The sequence below is a fragment of the Triturus cristatus genome, chromosome 9 (genome assembly GCF_964204655.1).
Source record: "Triturus cristatus chromosome 9, aTriCri1.1, whole genome shotgun sequence".
In the NCBI taxonomy this organism is placed as follows: Eukaryota; Metazoa; Chordata; class Amphibia; order Caudata; family Salamandridae; genus Triturus; species Triturus cristatus.
The window spans coordinates 63,208,333-63,227,483 of NC_140592.1; the positions used below are offsets into that span (position 1 = coordinate 63,208,333).

General features: G+C 48.3%; 1 protein-coding gene across 2 annotated transcripts in view; it reads left to right on the top strand.

Annotated features, from left to right (window-relative positions):
• PLXNA1 (plexin A1) overlaps positions 1 to 19,151 on the top strand; it is a 507,337-nt gene that overhangs the window by 415,786 nt on the left and 72,400 nt on the right. For both annotated transcript variants that reach the window (XM_085624414.1, XM_085624415.1), the window contains exons 18-20: positions 3,723 to 3,866; positions 5,641 to 5,875; positions 11,806 to 11,948. In XM_085624414.1, the coding sequence (XP_085480540.1) occupies positions 3,723 to 3,866; positions 5,641 to 5,875; positions 11,806 to 11,948 (522 nt within the window). The remainder of the gene's footprint in view (positions 1 to 3,722; positions 3,867 to 5,640; positions 5,876 to 11,805; positions 11,949 to 19,151) is intronic.

Here is a 19,151-nt window from a genome sequence, read left to right on the forward strand (position 1 = left end):
GTGTGGATTTTGCCCACTCCGCCGCTGACATCAATTCGGCCACGAATCCTGGTTCCTTTGCTACCTGTACCATCCACATAATTCACTCTCTGAGGGGCAAGAGCACTGTGTGATGTTTGGGGGCATGTCACTCATCTTTTGACATGAATGCTCATAGTATTAAAGATCCTTGTGTTTATTGAGAAGTATATAGCATGACAGTTTCAAACACATTGCAATTAAAGATCATAGATACGTCCATGGTGTTTACACCCGCAGTAACTATCTTCCCACCTGCCCGTTTGCAATGAATCATCCTGGTTTGCTAATGGTTCCTTCCATCACTATTGAAGATAGCCGCTTCCTGTGGAGGCACCTATCAAGTTTTAGGGGTGCCCGGTGAATCTTGGCGGCTGGCGTGCATCACCCGACGTGGTGGTTCAGATACAGTTTACCTGTACCCTGATGTAGAGTCGATCTCTGTTTAAGACCTGGAGGTCCTGCCCCCCAGATTGCCTGTGTCTATACCCCTACATTCAGACTTGTAGTAGTAGCAGCCCTCTTGTGACCTAGGTACTAACTCGTTGGCATAATCATTTCTCAGACTGATTCCTTTGCTCACTTGAGCTGGTCATGTAGCTTTGCAGTCAGTTACAAGTGCTAGTCAAGGCTCGTCTTTCGCTGACGTACGACGAGTCAGCTCATGACCTTCCTTAATTAAACTTTTAATGCCCATTTTTTACATTCAAAGTCCTGTGTAGGCAGGCAGTGCTCGGTGGAAAGAACATTTTAAGTAATGCCTGAGCCTTCTCTTTCCCTTCATGTAGCTGGCTGCAAGTAGAGTCTACGATCCGGGAAGCTACAGATTTGCCCTCGCCACTTCCAGGCCCCATAGTTCTCCTCCATGACTTATCGGTCATTCCCGAATTGACGTGCCATGCTCACCGATTGCTCGTCACTGCCCTTACAGCTGCCAAAAATCTGTATTTTGCGATATTGGCGCTCTCTACAATTGCCGTCACATGACGAATGGCTTGCGGATACGTACAAGACCGCATCATATGAAAAGATCATTTACAATTTAATGGACAAAGCAGCTACTTTTCTTCTTATATGGTCCCCCTTTTTGCAAGATGCCCCCCTTCTCTCAAAGTTCGCTTAGCCTTGCTTCTTCCTCATTACCATCATTGCACTCACTACCCCTACCTCCCCTTCCCCTCTCTCTTCCCTGCATTGTACTATTCGACTTTCTTCCCTTCTTTCTCTGTCCTTTCGTTCCTCTTTACTTTCTTCCTTCTATTGCTTAGTCTCTCACCCCTCTCTTCTATCTCTCTTCAATATTATATATAAGTATTGTTTGCTATTGGTGCACGTATCATATTCAATCTTTATATCTCTATATGGGTATACGCTGGACTTGCATACCACTATGTTTGCTGTTATTTCCTAATTCTTAATTTTATCAATAAAATAATTGGTACACAAAAGGTAGCTGGCTGGCTTCCTGACTGGCTGTTCTGATGCTATGTACAGGAAGTCCCGCCCTCAGGTTAATGAAACAATGACGTTCAGTCGGGGTGCTTTTTAAACAATTAACAAACAGTCCATGTAAAGGATGGCTGGAGTTTCCCTGTTTATAGATTATTTCTGGGCCAAACGGCGGGCTTGATTTTTCCACTTAGCGCATGAATTTCTAAACCCCTAGAAAAGCGCTTAGGTTTGCTGCCGGGTGTTGTACAATATGAACTAATGAACACAGGGACGCATCTCTGATGTACTCTTGTAGTGACAGCTGTACCTGGCACCATCCAACCTTGGCATCGCAGGTGCCTGGGCTCGGTGACTCCTTTTGCCACCTGGGACACTCTGACGCAGCCAAATCACAGGGTCTCGACTGTCGCACACACTCGGCGTCCAGCCTGCCGATGCTCAGATTTGTTGGCAGCAGGAAGGATGCTTGAGGCTTTTTCGCTGATACAATCAATGCCTTTTGCTTTCCCTTTGTGAAGTACGAGAAAAACAGCCAGCATATGGCTGCCGTGTTTTAAACAAATGAAGCAGTTTCCCATGCTGCCCCAGACAAGGTAACTGCACTCCAAGCCAACTGAGGGATTGTGTTGACTCCACATGCATGGGTTCGATGAATATTGGCAGACTTTTTGATTGAGGTATGCTGGGCGGCAGACAGAAGGAATTGATCACAGAGTGCACCGATCTCTGAGTTTACACCCCAGTCTGTGCCCGCTACTTATTGAATGCTGCCTATATGTACATTTTGGCATTAACATTTTAATTAAAATCAACGGCAGCTGTGCCCGTCCATCAGATGCTTTGGCAGTGTCCTTGTAACTGCCGGCTGCAGAACCAGAGCTGAGAGGATTTGCCGTCACAAAATGGAGGACAGGATTCCTGCCGCAGGCACTTGGGCACGCTCTGGGCATTTTGTACATTTCACTTTTCTGCTTTAGATTGGTAATCTAATCATAGTCTTATTATGTCGTGAAATCACATTTTGGTTCCACTGCCAGCAGAGGGCTCCATTTATTTGAACATATACAGTGTGTATATATATATATATAACAGAGAAGAGATACAGAACTGGTAAGTATGTCCCATTTGCCCATAGTGCCAGTGAGCAGTCCTGGTGACCTAGACAACAAAGTCCAATCGCTAGTGGTTTGTGATGGTCAACAGAAAGGCCTCTGTTTTGCCAGGATACATGCCACCCATGATGGGCTTTACATATCGCATGTTTGTTTTGCTGCAATCAGCAGGACACATTCTTATTTTCTAAATGAGAAAAGTATATTGCAAACATTTAGTGAAATACTAGCTTAGACTGTTCACTTCTCATTCCTACTTGTAGAGTTTAGAAGGTGGCTTTTTAGTGAAAAAATGGCCTGCCTTGTTAAAAGAGCATTCTGCTTTTGCAAATGAGGTTTTTGAAGCTGTTGTCTGCAAGGTACAGCTAGCAATGGGTCTTGGGATCGTTTCAATCAATCAAGGATTTATAAAGCACAGCAAATCGCCCGTGATGGCCTCAAGGCGCTGGAGTTGCTAACTGCTTCGTGGTGATCTGTTCAATCGAAGGGCCAGGTCTTGAGCCTTTTACTGTATTGGGTCTGTTTCCCATCGGAGAGAAATCAGGCCGAGACCAGGCCTCCCATTAGATTAAATCCAGAATACATGGGACTGTCACATCTGCAAAGTACGAGAAAGTGTTCTCAGGCAAATAGTAGATATGAAACCACAGGTTTCGATCTAATAAAAGAAAATATACATATAATGTATCTCCACATGCCCCCACTGCACCTTACATACCAATGCCCACATTTTAGGCTTATGTTAGGGGAATGGGGAAAGGGTATTTTATACTATAGCAGCATGGTGGAACCAGTGGGTGTCTTTGTTCTTTTCTGGTTAACAACAGCTTCCGCACCTTGTTGCATCAAGGTATTTGCTATGTGCAGAGTCTGCCCTATGTTTGGAGTCATTATTTAACCCTTCTGAGGTATAAAGTGAGAACTGTGGTAATGCAGAACATAGCAAACATTTTAGAAGCATCGGTGGAATGTTGCGGTTTATTATAAAATCTTTTTTGTTACACTTGCCAATTTGGTTCAAGGTGGAAGGGGTTTGCCTGGTGATTTTATGGTAAGGAGGCACAACCGAGCCTAGGATATGAGATTTTGGATAGTGGCAGCATGAACCGTCACAATGTCTCTTCTCCCTGTTGTCTAAAGGGGCGGAACTTGATGCCGCTTGCACCTGGAAACTCTCGCCTCAACTACACGGTGCTGATTGGCGACACCCCGTGTGTCCTCACTGTTTCCGAGATCCAGCTGCTGTGCGAGTCGCCGAACCTCACCGGACAGCACAAAGTGACAGTAAGTGAGAATAAAAATTAAAAATATTGTCAGTGGACTGTATTGTCGTGGTCTGGAATAAGAGCAGAACTCAGTATATACAGGGACCCTCAAACTGATCTTGGCCATTAATGCATAAGCTTTAGTACTAACTGGTTCAAAATCCAAGTATGAGTGGGAGAAGGAATGATTGAATGATCAGTGTTTACAAAGATTCTCAGTTCACTGGGCCAGCACTTTCCTTTGTTTTAAGCATTTTTTAAGCTTGTCTCAGAGCACTGTGCTTATTTGGTGAGTGGACAAGAGACGTTATTTTTTGGGGTGTGTAGGTAGGTTGGCAGGTAGATCGAGAGAGAGATATCTGTAGGCAGGGATTACTAAGAGGCGATAAAAGCATGTGTTAGTGACCGCTCTCTGTATGGCTGGATTAAAGCTAGTCTTGGTGCTACGCGGGTGTAGTGCATGCGTTCACTGCTCTTGGTCGGTTTGGGTTTCTAGAACTTTGGGCACAAGGCGTTGTGCGACTATGATGTGGAATGCTGATGCTGTATTATTACATAGTGCAAGTGCTCTTTGAGCAGCCGTATAAACGACATGACCAGCAGCGGTCAGCCCTCCTAGAGGACATGCTGAACACGAGTGCCCAATGTAACTCTGCAGCTTTCAAGGCATGTGAAGTAATGAGCTGTGAAAGGGCCAATAGTTGAAGATGTCACAATAGGTTTTATAGCCCAACCACACGTCTTCAAACAGAGACTCATTTCCGAACCCTTATTGTCAGTGATTCTGGAGGATAGAAGGTTGGGTGAGAGGACAAAGCTGCGTGTCCCCTTGGGCACAACTAAGCTGTTGTGGTCTGTTTTAGGGACCATATAAAATAAATGTTGGTGAATGTGAGAGTTCAAAGAGTTCTCTTCCGGGATGGCTTACTAGAGTTTGACGGGCTTGGGTGGATCTGAGAACTCAGTTTGCCTACCGTGGGTCCTCTAGGGGTTTGGTTAGCGGTGGTTTCCTACCTCGAATGATGGAGAGAACACATGGGACTACCTGTAAAAGCTGGCTGAGGAGGGGCTCCGTCAGTGTCACCAGAGCCGATGGGGTACACAGTGCCTGTGATCATGCCTAGGAGAGGCTTCCCGCTGGAGCCACCTTTGAAATGCTGGATCAGCTATTGGTTTGACCCAAAACTAATGTGCGCTGGGAGATTGCCTGTTGTGTTACTTAAGTCCAGTTACTCGGTGTTCTGTACTGCTACCAGAACATTTTCTGGTTCTGATCCTCCAGAAGTCTCAACCTTTAGTAGCTGCTTGGAAGATGACTTTAAATTTTAGCTACAGACTCCCCTTTTTTTTTTTTCTATTTGTGTTGTTTTTTGTGGGTTTTTTTTTTTAGTATGACATTTACTTAGTTTGAATAGCAAGAATCTGAAATCCTACGACCTCACCAGTAATAAAATAAGATTTAGGCTCTGATGTCAGGGGAACTGGTAGGTGGTGAAGATGTGGCCTGGTGGAGTGAGCTGCTGAGTGGCATTGAAAATTGGAATTTTTTTTGATTTGCTGACATGTCTTCTCTTCACTAATCAGTTGCAGTTGGAAACTACTTTTTAGTCATATTATTGTAAATTCAGAACCGTTTTTAAGTGTTGTAAAAAAGAATATACAAATTTAGTGGACTCCTGTTTAGGAGGATTGCAACGGCATAACTATTGCGGGCGGCAGAGACGTTTGGGTGGGATAAGTGTGTGGGGAAGGAATATTGCATGCTTCAATATGACTTGCGTCTACCCTCCCAGATCAAAGTTGGCGGCTTCGAGTACTCTCCTGGGATGCTTCAGATCTACTCGGACAGTTTGCTCACACTGCCCGCCATCATTGGGATCGGCGGGGGTGGCGGCCTGCTGCTGCTCATCATCATCATCGTTCTCATCGCCTACAAGCGCAAGTCGAGGGACGCGGACAGGACCCTGAAACGCCTACAGCTGCAGATGGACAACCTGGAGTCCCGCGTAGCCTTGGAGTGTAAGGAAGGTATGTTGGCACCACGAGACGCACCCCTGGGGCGGGGCATGACTGAGGTCTGGGGTCCCCTGTGAATGGGCCCCCCGGGCTCAGGTCAATGTGTCTTTATTGTAATTGTACATACTTTTCTAATGGACGTATGAGTAAAGCTCGCTCGTTCACATTTTGGCGGGAGTGGTAGATGGTATTAGCTTGCCACAGGGAACGGAACTCAACACACAGTGGGCGCATGCGCCTGCCAGATGACATCAAAAGAAAATCTATGGCTTGGACAGCGCAATCGCAGTTCTCTAGAACGTTAGCTTTTCGGTCTCCACAACCTACCGTTGCTCCTCCACAAATTTAGACCCAATAAAAAGAAAGTTATACCGCTCCCCATGGCTCTCTGCCCTTCCTACAACATTGCACAGATACTTTCTAGTGAAACAGCACACAAGTCTACCATGCCCATCCAGTCAGCCCACTCCCCCAAACTCTGCCCTTTCTGTGTCTTTGCGATGTGTGTCTCTTAGAGTTCCTTGCATCACTCAAGCACATGCCATGGTTCTGCCCCATGCCCAGCCTGGATGGTACTTTAAAAATGCGTGTAAAGCTTGATATTGTTGCCACGCGTTGGGCCTATTGGGTTGGTCCTTTGTTTACCCCACCAGCTCATCACCCCCCCCATCCATTGTCAAGAGTCACCCCACCCTGTTATGCTGAAAGCTGTACTTTTCTAGCTATTTATTGCTGCCCTCGCATTTTCAAAAATGGCTTGGTTTTTGCGACTTATTTTTCTCTTGTAATTCCGGTATGAGGGAAATTCAACAATTAAAAGTAACTCGAAGTAAAACCACTTGTTTTTGAAGCGCCGCGTGCTGAAGCGGCAAACATGGCCTTGATAGTAGTATACAGAGGTGCACATATAGACATGACCGAGGCGCCCACATGTTCAGGATTCGAACCCTCTATAGGGCGCACTGCAAGAGATGAATGATGCTGTTGCTAATATTTATATCATATTTACTGACATTCCTCACATATCCGCCTCCAGAGGCCAATGTATCTGTGGGAAGAAACCTGAAAGAACTCCGATATGAACGAGCTCATCTGTTATGACAACTATGTATAAACGTTTGCTTTTTATTTGATGTTGCTGTTCACCTACATTTAATCACCTTCACTTGTGGCTGCCAGTGATTTGCCCAGGGTCACACAGTGCTGTTAAACGATGAACCAAGGATTCCATCTTCAGTAACTTGGCTGAAGAATCCATAAGGTTTTTCAATTCCTTCCGTGGCATGAACTTACACTCCTGCCCTTCTAACACCTTTACTCCCACGGTCCACACCGCGAGACTATAGTTCATTCCCATGTTCACCACGGTCTCCTCTGTTGCTTTCACTCTGCTGGTAGTGGTGGGCGTCGGAGGTCACACACGTCAAAAGCTGACACTGCAAGTCCGAGTCCTATTGCCATCTTGGGAGTGCAAGAATCACTGTGGTGGTTAACGTGCACAGATAGTTTTTTTTTTTCCCCCAACATATATCTTGTTACTATTTGTTTAGAATTAATTCTGCCACTGGTATGACCTCGAAGCAGTCAGCACTTCTGCACTGGTTCTGAATTCAGCATTGCAGACCAGGCAGGGCCCGTAGTCCAGAAAAGGTGCCATGTCGTCATCTGTGCCTGGGTGCATCTTTAGCTGGGTGCGCAGGGGGCAGACTGGTCAGTGCGCCCTAACTAGTGCCTTTAAATTAAACTATAGAACTGCACATGCGCTTTAGAGTGCCTGTTTGCTCTTCAAGTGCCAGTACTCTCCCATTAAATGTATTGCAGCAGTGGTGATAAGTGCAGGTACTCTCCCTTCCAAATTCAAGAAGTGCAGGTACTCCGTACCGGACAGTACCTGCCCATCTAAAGCACTGACCGCAACACAGTAAATGTGCTGTCCCCTGCTCAGCTGCAACCGCGTGCCTCCTCCGGGAGCAGTGCATTAGTGAAAGTCGGACTGACTGTTTGAAGACACTGGCCTGCCTTTCACGGTGCAGGTGGAAACCGGTCCAGCATTTGAAAGGTGACCGAGATCTCCCTGCAGGCGACTGCAGTGGGCGACTATGAGGCCGCCCTTTTCCCCCTTTCAAAGAGGCACCCTAGGGGTATAGTTTCGCCCACTTCTGTGCGATTGTCAGTACATCTTCCAGTGCTTAATTTGAGACGGTGGTTTCTGGTGCTCCATACCAGCACTTAATGGTTAACCTCAGTACATAGGTGTATGTATGTTGTAATTGGTGTTGAAGTGTTTTATAGCCAGTCTCTTTACCTATTTGGGCATGTGCCACCCGGGAGGATTGTTACATGCACTGCCAGTCTTTAAATGTGAAGGTGAAGTAGCACTGTACCATACCTGCCAACTTGAAAAACCATCTCCGCCATGTGAGATGGGGCCGGGCCTTGAAAGGGGCGGGGTCTCGTGCCGAAAAGTACCTGTGAGGCACTTTTGAACCCCATCCAGTCCCCCCCAAAAAGCTTGTTGAAGCTGGTGCCTGTGTGCTAGGGTGTTTCCACGCCCATTAATGGACGCCGGCAGTTCAAAGCCTCGGAAAATGAGCTAGAAAAACACTATTTCCAGTGGTTTTGGTCGTAGACTCACCAAGAACGAGCGGCGAGTTAGTTAAGGGAATGGACAGCAGAGCAGTCGTGGTCGGAACGTACTCATTACACGTATGCATGAATGTCCAGATGTATAGTGCATCAAGCTAGCGTGAAGCACATGTCTAAAGCCACACATGGCACAGGAAAGATCTTCGTCTGCTCAGGAGCTCAAAATTTGGTCAGGCGAGCGCAAAGCTTGGATCTATCCACCTGTTCCCTGGCTGACAGCACGCCCACTAGCAGTGAGGGCAGCGTGCCCTCATACCTGTTACTTTGTAGGTTTCCATCAAGCAGGCGAGAAGAGGGGTAGAAAAAATCGTGATGGTTTGTGTCCAGCTACTGCACTGAGTGCACACCCCTGGACCGCCTCTTGCTGTGCTCGCATCGACCCGGTCTGTTTATTGGCTGCACGCATGGTCCCCTCTCAGGTCACATGGTGTAGCCCAGCACCTGTGCCACTCGCTGACATGGCACCTACCATTCTTCGAAAGGGGGGGCGGGGGTCTATTGGCCTCCACGGACCCCCGCCTTGACGCCATCTACAGAGGAGGAATTCTGCGCTTCCTCCACATCCCTTTACTTCTCCCAACACCCCCGGGGAAGAGAGGCGCAGAGGCGGCCCCCTCGGCTCATTAGAAGCGGGAGGTTGCTGTGAACCTGGAGAGGGCGCTTTGCGGCTCCGGCAGATGGGCCTAATTGGCCATTATCGCTGCTAGCCAAGGCCCGGGGCCGCGACCCTGCCAACGCCGACCTGCCCATGGGCGGGAAACGTGCCCGCGCGCGCCGCGAGAGGCGCCACGTGTCAGCAAGAGGCGACCAGCGCCCCGCAGCCGCGAGATCAAACAAATGGACTTTTAATTAAAACCGAAGATGACTTGGATACCGCTCTCCTTCCCCCTGCTAAGATGTCGTTCCCTTTGCCCCGCTATGCGCGTCTGGTGCAGAAGCCCCTTCCCTTGCCTCTGCCCCCTCAGCATTTTAATATAACTTTTTTATGAATCGAGATTGAGGAGACCACGCTCATCGCGGGGACTTTTCATTTCTTGCAAGTAACAAAGGGCTGCGTCAGGGTTCACTGAGCACTGCTAAAGGCACATTTTTTTCCGTGGGAAATTCCTGCAGAGCGATAAGCCTTCAGCAATTTAAATACAAAAGAAATGGGTACCATTAATGTGGACAGTGACGACCAGCAGCAGCAAGTGTGTGCATCAGAAGGTGTAAAGGGCCACGACCAGCGGTTTGCACGTATTTCGGAAAGGCCTGCCCTCTGCCAAGTTTTCAAGAGGTCGACGCAAGAACAAGCATTGTCAAAGCTACGAGCTCTCACCTTTGAGATCTAATGGCTTCGGAAATACTTTTTGAGAAGGATTTGCAGCATTGCCAAAAAAAAGCAAAAATACACCATGACGTGAGGCTATGCACCATGATGTCACTAACCTTATGTCGTTCAGCAGGCCCGCGCATGCATGATGACAAATGTGTGCACTTACTGATTGGCCTGATCTCAATTTTTTTAATTTATTAATCCAAGAAGGGGAACAGCACTTGGATCAGTGAATAACATCATTTTTAATCACAGAACAGCCCAGCCCAGCTGAAAACTTCAGATGCCAGGCAATTAAAAAACAGTGCTTTATTTGTTTGCTTATGTCCACAAGTGGTGGGGGCGCAATGAAGAGAGAAGGGGGTTGGGGGGCAATTTATAAAACAATATTAAAAAAGCTCAAGGTGGAGGAAGCAGTGGATGAGGGGTCGGCGGGGTTTGTGAGGGAGCAACACAGAGCGCATGGGGTGGGGGCAGGTGGAATATAACATAAAGCAGCACATAAGGGGGCGACCAAGCGTGGAAGTAGGGGGCGCAATAGAGCTCTGGGAGGTGGGTGCCAAGATTTGATGGGGATGAAAGCTGACAAATCTCTGGTAGGCGAGACCTAAAAACATGCCTCCTTTTAAACTAAATAAAATTGACAGTTATTGGTAATGCTAAACATCTGGCATGGATCATGCACACCCAGACCTACAGTGAACATCTCTGACCATGCTTCTTAGATGGCGATGCAAGATGCAGTGCACCAGACCCGTCGCAGCTACCCATTCCTTCTGTCTTGCAACACCCGGGTTCCTACACAGTGTTGAGCCTCACGTTGGCTGTCTGCGGTGTTTGCCACTACTGGTGTGGTCTGGATTGAATCTCTGTTCAGTGGCATGTTGTGCTGAATGTAGCACACACTGACTGCACTCTAGGTGCACAGTCTACTCAAACCCTTTAGAATCTCCTCACCCTGGCAGATGGTCACACAGTTCAATGGTGGTATAAAACAGTGATGTCACTGCTGTGTTCTGCACTTAAACCGCCTGGTCCCTGCCAGCAAGGGGAGCGAACCGTTGAGGGCGAGTCAGCTATTTAACTTGCAGAAAGACCGAAGGAGGTTGGAGGTCTGCGACTGGACCTTTACTAGGTTTACTTTAAACCACGAGGTTCGCTGTACACCTCATGGTGGCACCTTTAGAGGTTTCCTGAATTCCTGCATGGCCATTGTTGCGAGTGCACACCATTAAAACCAAACACCAGTGTATTCCTCTGTCTGAGGGCAGGGCGTTTGTCCTCTAGTGTCCTTCACCTGCAGGCAGTACGCGGAGTAATGTGGCCGACCCTACAGGTCGGCTGCGGCTTTCCCACCTGAGCACTGTTGAGGGTGCCAGTAGGAAAACACTGAGCTATTTCAGCTTGTGTATCCATGAACCTTCGGACCACAAAGCACAGCGACCGGACTACTGTAAGGCTGGCAGAAGAGGAATACCTTTTCAATAGTGAGTTTCGGTTGGAAGAGGCTTTGGGCAATTGGAGACCCTCAACTCTACACAAGACTGGCCTTCCATTGAACTATGGAAGGTCCAGTCGTGGTCTGTTGACCTTGGACTGTGATAGGGGTGGTTCGATCAGGGTTTTCCTGATACTTGTTGTTAAAGAGTCGGGGAATTATAATCGTATGATTGACCTCCATTGACCTGGACGACATCAATAACATCTCAAGAACAGTTATTGATTTTCCCACCTTTTTGGGTTCAATCTGAGTTTGAGGTTTGTCGTGAACGGTTTCGTTTCCAGTTTTTTATAGTGTAAACCTTTTTTTTTTTTTATCGTTGAACTTGAACTTTAGTTAAAGTGGCACTGGATGCATTCTGTCAGACATGATTAAAGACAACCTTGTCTTCTCTCATTTTCTGCTGTAGTATGTTATATTGCAGCATGAATACTGCGGTTTGCTCTCTCATCCTGATTTGTTTTTTTCCTTCCTCTCCAGCCTTTGCTGAGTTGCAGACCGACATTCACGAGCTTACCAACGACCTGGACGGGGCTGGGATTCCCTTCTTGGACTATCGCACCTATGCCATGAGGGTGCTCTTCCCAGGGATCGAAGACCACCCGGTGCTGAAGGAGATGGAGGTAAGGAGAGCATGAAACCTACACGCAGGGGATCGCGGTACTGTGCGACGCGCTTTCACGTAGCTCTGCACAGCAACTGTTCTCTTTTGTCAAGAAGTAGATTAAGGCCGAGTGTGTCTTCAAACATGCTATCGATAACCCACTCCATCTGCCATCAACTGTGCAATTCTCCTTTCTTTGTACCCCACTTATGGATGCATCACCTACTGTCCTCTCATAATCAAGCTGGCATCCCCCTGTCCTGCTCGAGCGCCCGTCTCCTGGCCTCACTCCCTGTACGAGCTGCCATCCTTTGGTTTCTCCCCTCTCTAATTCTATGCTTGGCCTCTGCTTCTGGCTGGACAGCCTTTTTCTTCCTCTTGCTCCAGTGGACATACTTTGCTCTCTCGCGATACCACCCCCAACCTCTTCCCGATCCAACCTGTCATACATCCACCTCTCGACCTGTCCTACAACCACTTCTCGGACTGCCATTTCAGCTTCTCCTCCTTTCTATAGGCGCCATCTGTTTGTGCCCTCTGTGTGTGCCATCCTTTGTCATTCTCCCCAGGCCACCTCTCCTGCTCTAGCTGCCGTCTGTTTGCCATCCATTCTTGGACATCCCTTGCTAGACTTCCCGCCACTTCTGGCTCCCCCTGGTCTAGATGCCTCTCCTCTTGCACTTGCTGGCCCAGATGCCCCTCCTCTGGCCCAGATGCCCCTCCTCTGGCCCAGCTGCCCCTCCTCTGGCCCAGCTGCCCCTCCTCTGGCCCAGCTGCCCCTCCTCTGGCCCAGCTGCCCCTCCTCTGGCCCAGCTGCCCCTCCTCTGGCCCAGCTGCCCCTCCTCTGGCCCAGCTGCCCCTCCTCTGGCCCAGCTGCCCCTCCTCTGGCCCAGCTGCCCCTCCTCTGGCCCAGCTGCCCCTCCTCTGGCCCAGCTGCCCCTCCTCTGGCCCAGCTGCCCCTCCTCTGGCCCAGCTGCCCCTCCTCTGGCCCAGCTGCCCCTCCTCTGGCCCAGCTGCCCCTCCTCTGGCCCAGCTGCCCCTCCTCTGGCCTAGCTGCCCCTCCTCTGGCACTTCTTGGTCTAGTTGACCCTCCTCTGCACTTCCTGGTCTAGCTGAAATCCCTCTCTCCTGCTCTAGTTGTCACCCCTCTTCTAACTCTTCCCCATCTTATGCTAACTTTCTCCTCTTGTTTTGCTGCACTTCGGGCCCTTGTGTGATTCGGAAGAATTAAGCCTGTGCGCTTTGGCAGCGTGCATTGACATCATTACCAGTCGTCATATTAGTATCGTGGCCATCATCTTCTACTGCGCTTGCTTTATTCAACTGCTTTTGTTTGCTGCATGATTGGTTACTCGTTTCCAGTAGGTTTGTCTTGGGTCGTCTCCCACTTTGCGCCCTCCCCCACCCCACCCTAGATGCTGTGCCCGCTTCCCTCCGTGACTCATTGCGCCTTCATCTGCCTAATTTAGTGCATGCGTCCTTGCATTAATCGGAGTCCAATTCCACTTAGCTGGCTTTTTGCAGCCTGTGATTGGAGAGTTGGCTAGCGACCCGTGCCGTGGCCACCTATTTGACCCCGCTGATTAATTCGTCCTGACGCGGGCTTCAGCGCTCCTTCCGATAAGTAATTTGGTCCCAGCTAATTACTGCGACTAGAGGGCCTCTGGCAGCCATGTCAGAAGTTGATGTCCATCCACATCTGCCTGCATCTCTTCTTTGCACAACATGGGGGGGGGGGCCCTGTAGAGCCCCCTCCTAGGCCACCTCCCTCCCGCACGCTGTTGTTGAGCCACACCCCCAGCGATAGCTAAAATGTACATGATATTGGAACATTAAAGTTAATGCACACATTGGGAACAGCAGCAAATCTAGCCCGAGTGTGGAGTGGGAATCAATACAATACAGCTTGCAAGTCATTAAAAAGCAATTTTGATTCTGGAAAATTGATAGAAGTAGCCCTTCAAGCGGATTTTCAAGATAAGTTAAACTATTCACTAATACTACTTTAATGGCATAAATTGGCTTTTTAAATTTTTTTTAAATCCGCATCCCTAGGCGTGCACATCTGTGAAACTGGTATCTACACATTTAAAAAGGCGCATCTATGGATCCGCTATGCTTACCACGCGAGGTGAGGCTGTTGTCGTTTGGGGGAGACTCCCACATTGTTGATACGCAGGGACATTTCCCTTTGTTGGTGGTACATCTGATGAGGCCTTTCTTTACTGTGCGTGAAGACTGCGCCTTCAGACCCAGTGTGACTGTTTATGGCACCTAACCCTTGCTGCTGTTACGACAACCACCAGGACAAGGGATGAACCAATGCGGATCTTTTAAATTTGTCATTTTTTGTATGTAAGAAGGCTACTGGCCCCTTATGATTCCTGTAATACTCTTCCAGGCCTAGTAACTTCACATCCAATGGAATGCAAAAGGGGCGGACCTGAGGTCTGTCCGTAATCTTCCATAGTGCCTGCCCATAGGCCTGCTGATTGTCAATCTTTGTGATCCTCCCTGCGACACTAGGATTTCTATTGTGCTTTCCTATTGGAAGTGGGTGCTCTCCTCCTTGCACGTGCACGAAGATGTGACTGGGGGCACTTGTTAGTTGGCTTCCGACTGCCCTGCAATTTCTGGTGCGAAAGTGACCAAAGTGCACGCACAGGGTTTTTCATCACACTTTTATTCAACAAAGAGGGTACAACAGACATCAAGGGCACCCTCCAATCCGCATCAATACCATATACAAAATGCCCTTGTTGCACAAAGGCTTTTTGTGTATGGTAGTGTTTCACACTTTGCCAGTATTTAGGATGAGCTATGCTGTCTCAGGTTAGCATTGGCTAATTGCATTGGAACAAGGGATGTGAGAGGTGATGGGCTCCAAGCCCTGATATGTTACGTTACCAGAGATTTATAGGAGGAGTTCATGAAAATGCAAACCATTTTGTGGTCTTAAAACTAGAGAATGTTAACCTAAACTGTGAAAGAGGAACGTCTGCCATCAATTTTAGGAGCCGGACAGACTCCTAGCTGAAACGCAGCAACAGTGCAGACCGTTATGACGCATTCGGACTTTGCAGGATGCTGAAGTCGAGACAGGAGGCTTGGCCACTGCCGACAAGCAAAGGTGGTTTACTCTGGGGTAACAACCACTGGCCACGGTGAAGCCAAACCTCTCCCACATAAATTCTAGAATCAAAATAAGCATTGGCAAAGCTGGTACGTCTGGTATACCATACTGGTGTGATCCTAGGTCTGGTCAATGAGATTTTGTCAATGCTGGATGTTTTTTTTTTGCTGCAAAAGGCTATTGGGGCAGCTGAGAGGCTCTCGTCGAAACCAAACAAAAAGAATTGGCTAAAAGCAACAATTATTTGGGGTTTTAAAAAGCACACTTTACCATAGTACTCCCTGGCACTTAAGGAAACTACTTTGTGATTGATTGTGCTCCTTGTGAAAGGGCGGAATGCCATCACTCACAATGAAGTTAGCCAATGGCTAAATGAAGAGGGCTGGCTGAAAGCCCCTATAATACGCAAGTAAAATCAAAAGAGCTTTGCTTTAAGACCTTAAAAAGTTTGAGTTTTAACAAAATATGTTGCACTTTCTCGCTATAATATGCACAACATATGAATTTAGTAGAGTAAATCTGCAAACCTGTTGTTTTCAGATTAGTTACTAGTTGTCTCGTCTGGTAGGTTCTCTCCTCTGGCCTCACCGACTAGATGCTGGATCCCTCCAGTATAGTACACCACAGACACTCTAGACCATCCTCACTTGCCCACTTGTTCCACAGATGGCTACCTGGATTTAGAGGATTGTAGTCATAGTCGCCTCACCACCTGGATCACATCCTGTCGGACTCCTCGTAACATCTATTCTCAGAAAGTTGATGCATTGGAGCAGATGACTGCGCACATTCCCCTTCCGATCCACTAACAGCCTTACACGTTCTCTGGTTTTGCAGCGTGAATCTTTTCTGGATTCACTATGCTATGCATTATTCCGCCATCTAGTGGTTGGGTCCGGAATTGTAATATGTCTTTTTTTTGGTGGGCGTCGACGACGTTGTACCATTTGCTGCCCTTCTGTGACGTCGACAGGCTTCCTCCAGAAGCTCCCCCCTTTGGTAGCCAACAACCGTACACGAGCCCTGGTTTTCTCAAATTCGCTGCTCCCGCAAAGCAAAGACCAACAACCCAAAGTATTCCCAGCCTTTCGTCTGCTTGATTTAGATACAGGCCATTATCAGCTTGGCTCTAAGCTAAGAGCAACTACTGTGGAGGTCAATAGATGCTTCACCAGCACCAAAAGGTCAAGTAATTGGTGAACCTTGCGTTACAGAAAAGCAGCGTAAGATAGAAACACAGTGTAACAGCTTGATTCAACTTCTGTTAGGGGAGGACTGGCCTGTTGGATCTGAGGTTTTGACCGGTCAGCAATCCCTAAATGCCACTAGGTCTAGGGCTTTCAGTCCTTTATCACGGAGCCTGGAGAGGATCTTTGCATTTTCTATGTAGACCGGTCCACCGTTTGATAAAATAGTTACTATGTGAAACGGATACCCCGTAGTTGCAAAATTCCTCTTTTTAACTTGCATGGTAAGGTGTTTTGTACAATTCAGCCATGGTAACCTCTTGTCATGCATGTAAGAGCTTCGTTTTTTAACACTTCCATGTTTTGTGTTTACACTTTGATAGTTGTGAATGTGTAGGCTGAGAGCTGGAGTCCCGGCTGCAGTATCTGCCTCACTCTGAATCCCAAGTGTTCATAACTCAGACCACATCCGAAGCAGTCATCTCACTCACTGGCCGAAGTGTGATGGCCAGAGATGAGAGGAGGGCAGCTGTGGTCTCCCACACAAGTCACTAGCACTCCAAACTGGTGACTTGGACTGAATCTAAGGTCTTTGCAATCAGTACAGCAGACAATGCCATTGCTGTGTCACTAGGGCCAATGACGAGGAGTGCTTGTTGCAGCGGGACTCTGTACTCCAAGTTTACTACACTAGAGAGTGCAGTGGGACGGGTCATTTAACCCTCACTGGGCCTGATGAAGAAGAATATAGTATCTGTTTAACTACAATACCGAATACAGCATGAACGAGCATTACTGTTTCAATCGGTGCTTAATTTGTAAAACAAAATAAGTGCCAGGGCCCTCATCAGGAGGCTTATGTTATGTTATAGTGGATTTATACCGCACACAAATACTCGAGTGTCCTGGCGCACAAAGTAACCGTGACCCAGTGGAGTGAAGAATTAAATCGGCTGATTAAAAAGGAAGGTTTTAAGTTGTTTTTTGAAGAGTCTGAAGTCCTGGATATACCGTAATTCCAAGGTAAGGGAGTTCCATGCCATAGCTGCTTTAACGGATAGGGACTGACCCCCCCAGCCGCGGCCTGCGAAATCGGGGGATCGCCATCCGTCGTTGGGTGGCTGAGCGCAAAGATCTGCTGGGGACATAGAAAGCAAAACGCATCCTGATATACATTGGTCCAAGACCGTGCAGGGCTCTGTCAGCCAGAGTGAGGGCTTTAAATTGCACTCTGTGGGCCACAGGAAGCCACTGCAGATGTCGTAAATGCTGTCTTACGCTTGATCTTCAGAGATATTAAACTGAAGTCTAGCCGCGGCATTCTATATGGTCTGCAGCTTTTTAACAGATATCCAGGGATGCCAATGTACAAAGCATTGGCATAGTCAATGCGGGAGAGAATGAGCTTCACTGCTTCATTGCACTGTGGAGAGGACAATAGACGGAGCATCCCTGCTTCATTGCACTGTGGAGAGGACAATAGGCGGAGCATCCCTGCTTCATTGCACTGTGGAGGGGACAATAGGCGGAGCATCCCTGCTTCATTGCACTGTGGAGAGGACAATAGGCTGAGCATCCCTGCTTCATTGCACTGTGGAGAGGACAATAGGCGGAGCATCCCTGCTTCATTGCACTGTGGAGAGGACAATAGGCTGAGCATCCCTGCTTCATTGCACTGTGGAGAGGACAATAGGCTGAGCATCCCTGCTTCATTGCACTGTGGAGAGGACAATAGGCTGAGCATCCCTGCTTCATTGCACTGTGGAGAGGACAATAGACGGAACATCCCTGCTTCATTGCACTGTGGAGAGGACAATAGGCTGAGCATCCCTGCTTCATTGCACTGAGGAGAGGACAATAGACGGAGCATCCCTGCTTCATTGCACTGTGGAGAGGACAATAGTCGGAGCATCCCTGCTTCATTGCACTGTGGAGAGGACAATAGGCGGAGCATCCCTGCTTCATTGCACTGTGGAGAGGACAATAGGCTGAGCATCCCTGCTTCATTGCACTGTGGAGAGGACAATAGACGGAGCGTCCCTGCTTCGTTGCACTGTGGAGAGTACAATAAACGGAGCATCCCTGCTTCATTGCACTGTGGAGAGGACAATAGACGGAGCATCCCTGCTTCATTGCACTGTGGAGAGGACAATAGGCGGAGCATCCCTGCTTCATTGCACTGTGGAGAGGACAATAGACGGAGCATCCCTGCTTCATTGCACTGTGGAGAGGACAATAGGCTGAGCGTCCCTGCTTCATTGCACTGTGGAGAGGACAATAGACGGAGCATCCCTGCTTCATTGCACTGTGGAGAGGACAATAGACGGAGCATCCCTGCTTCATTGCACTGTGGAGAGGACAATAGACGGAGCATCCCTGCTTCATTGCACTGTGGAGAGTACAATAGGCGGAGCATCCCTGCTTCATTGCACTGTGGAGAGGACAATAGACGGAGCATCCCTGCTTCATTGCACTGTGGAGAGGACAATAGACGGAGCATCCCTGCTTCATTGCACTGTGGAGAGGACAATAGGCGGAGCATCCCTGCTTCATTGCACTGTGGAGAGGACAATAGGCTGAGCGTCCCTGCTTCATTGCACTGTGGAGAGGACAATAGACGGAGCATCCCTGCTTCATTGCACTGTGGAGAGGACAATAGACGGAGCGTCCCTGCTTCATTACACTGTGGAGAGGACAATAGACGGAGCGTCCCTGCTTCATTGCACTGTGGAGAGTACAATAGACGGAGCATCCCTGCTTCATTGCATTGTGGAGAGGACAATAGGCTGAGCATCCCTGCTTCATTGCACTGTGGAGAGTACAATAGGCTGAGCATTCCTGCTTCATTGCACTGTGGAGAGTACAATAGGCTGAGCATCCCTGCTTCATTGCACTGTGGAGA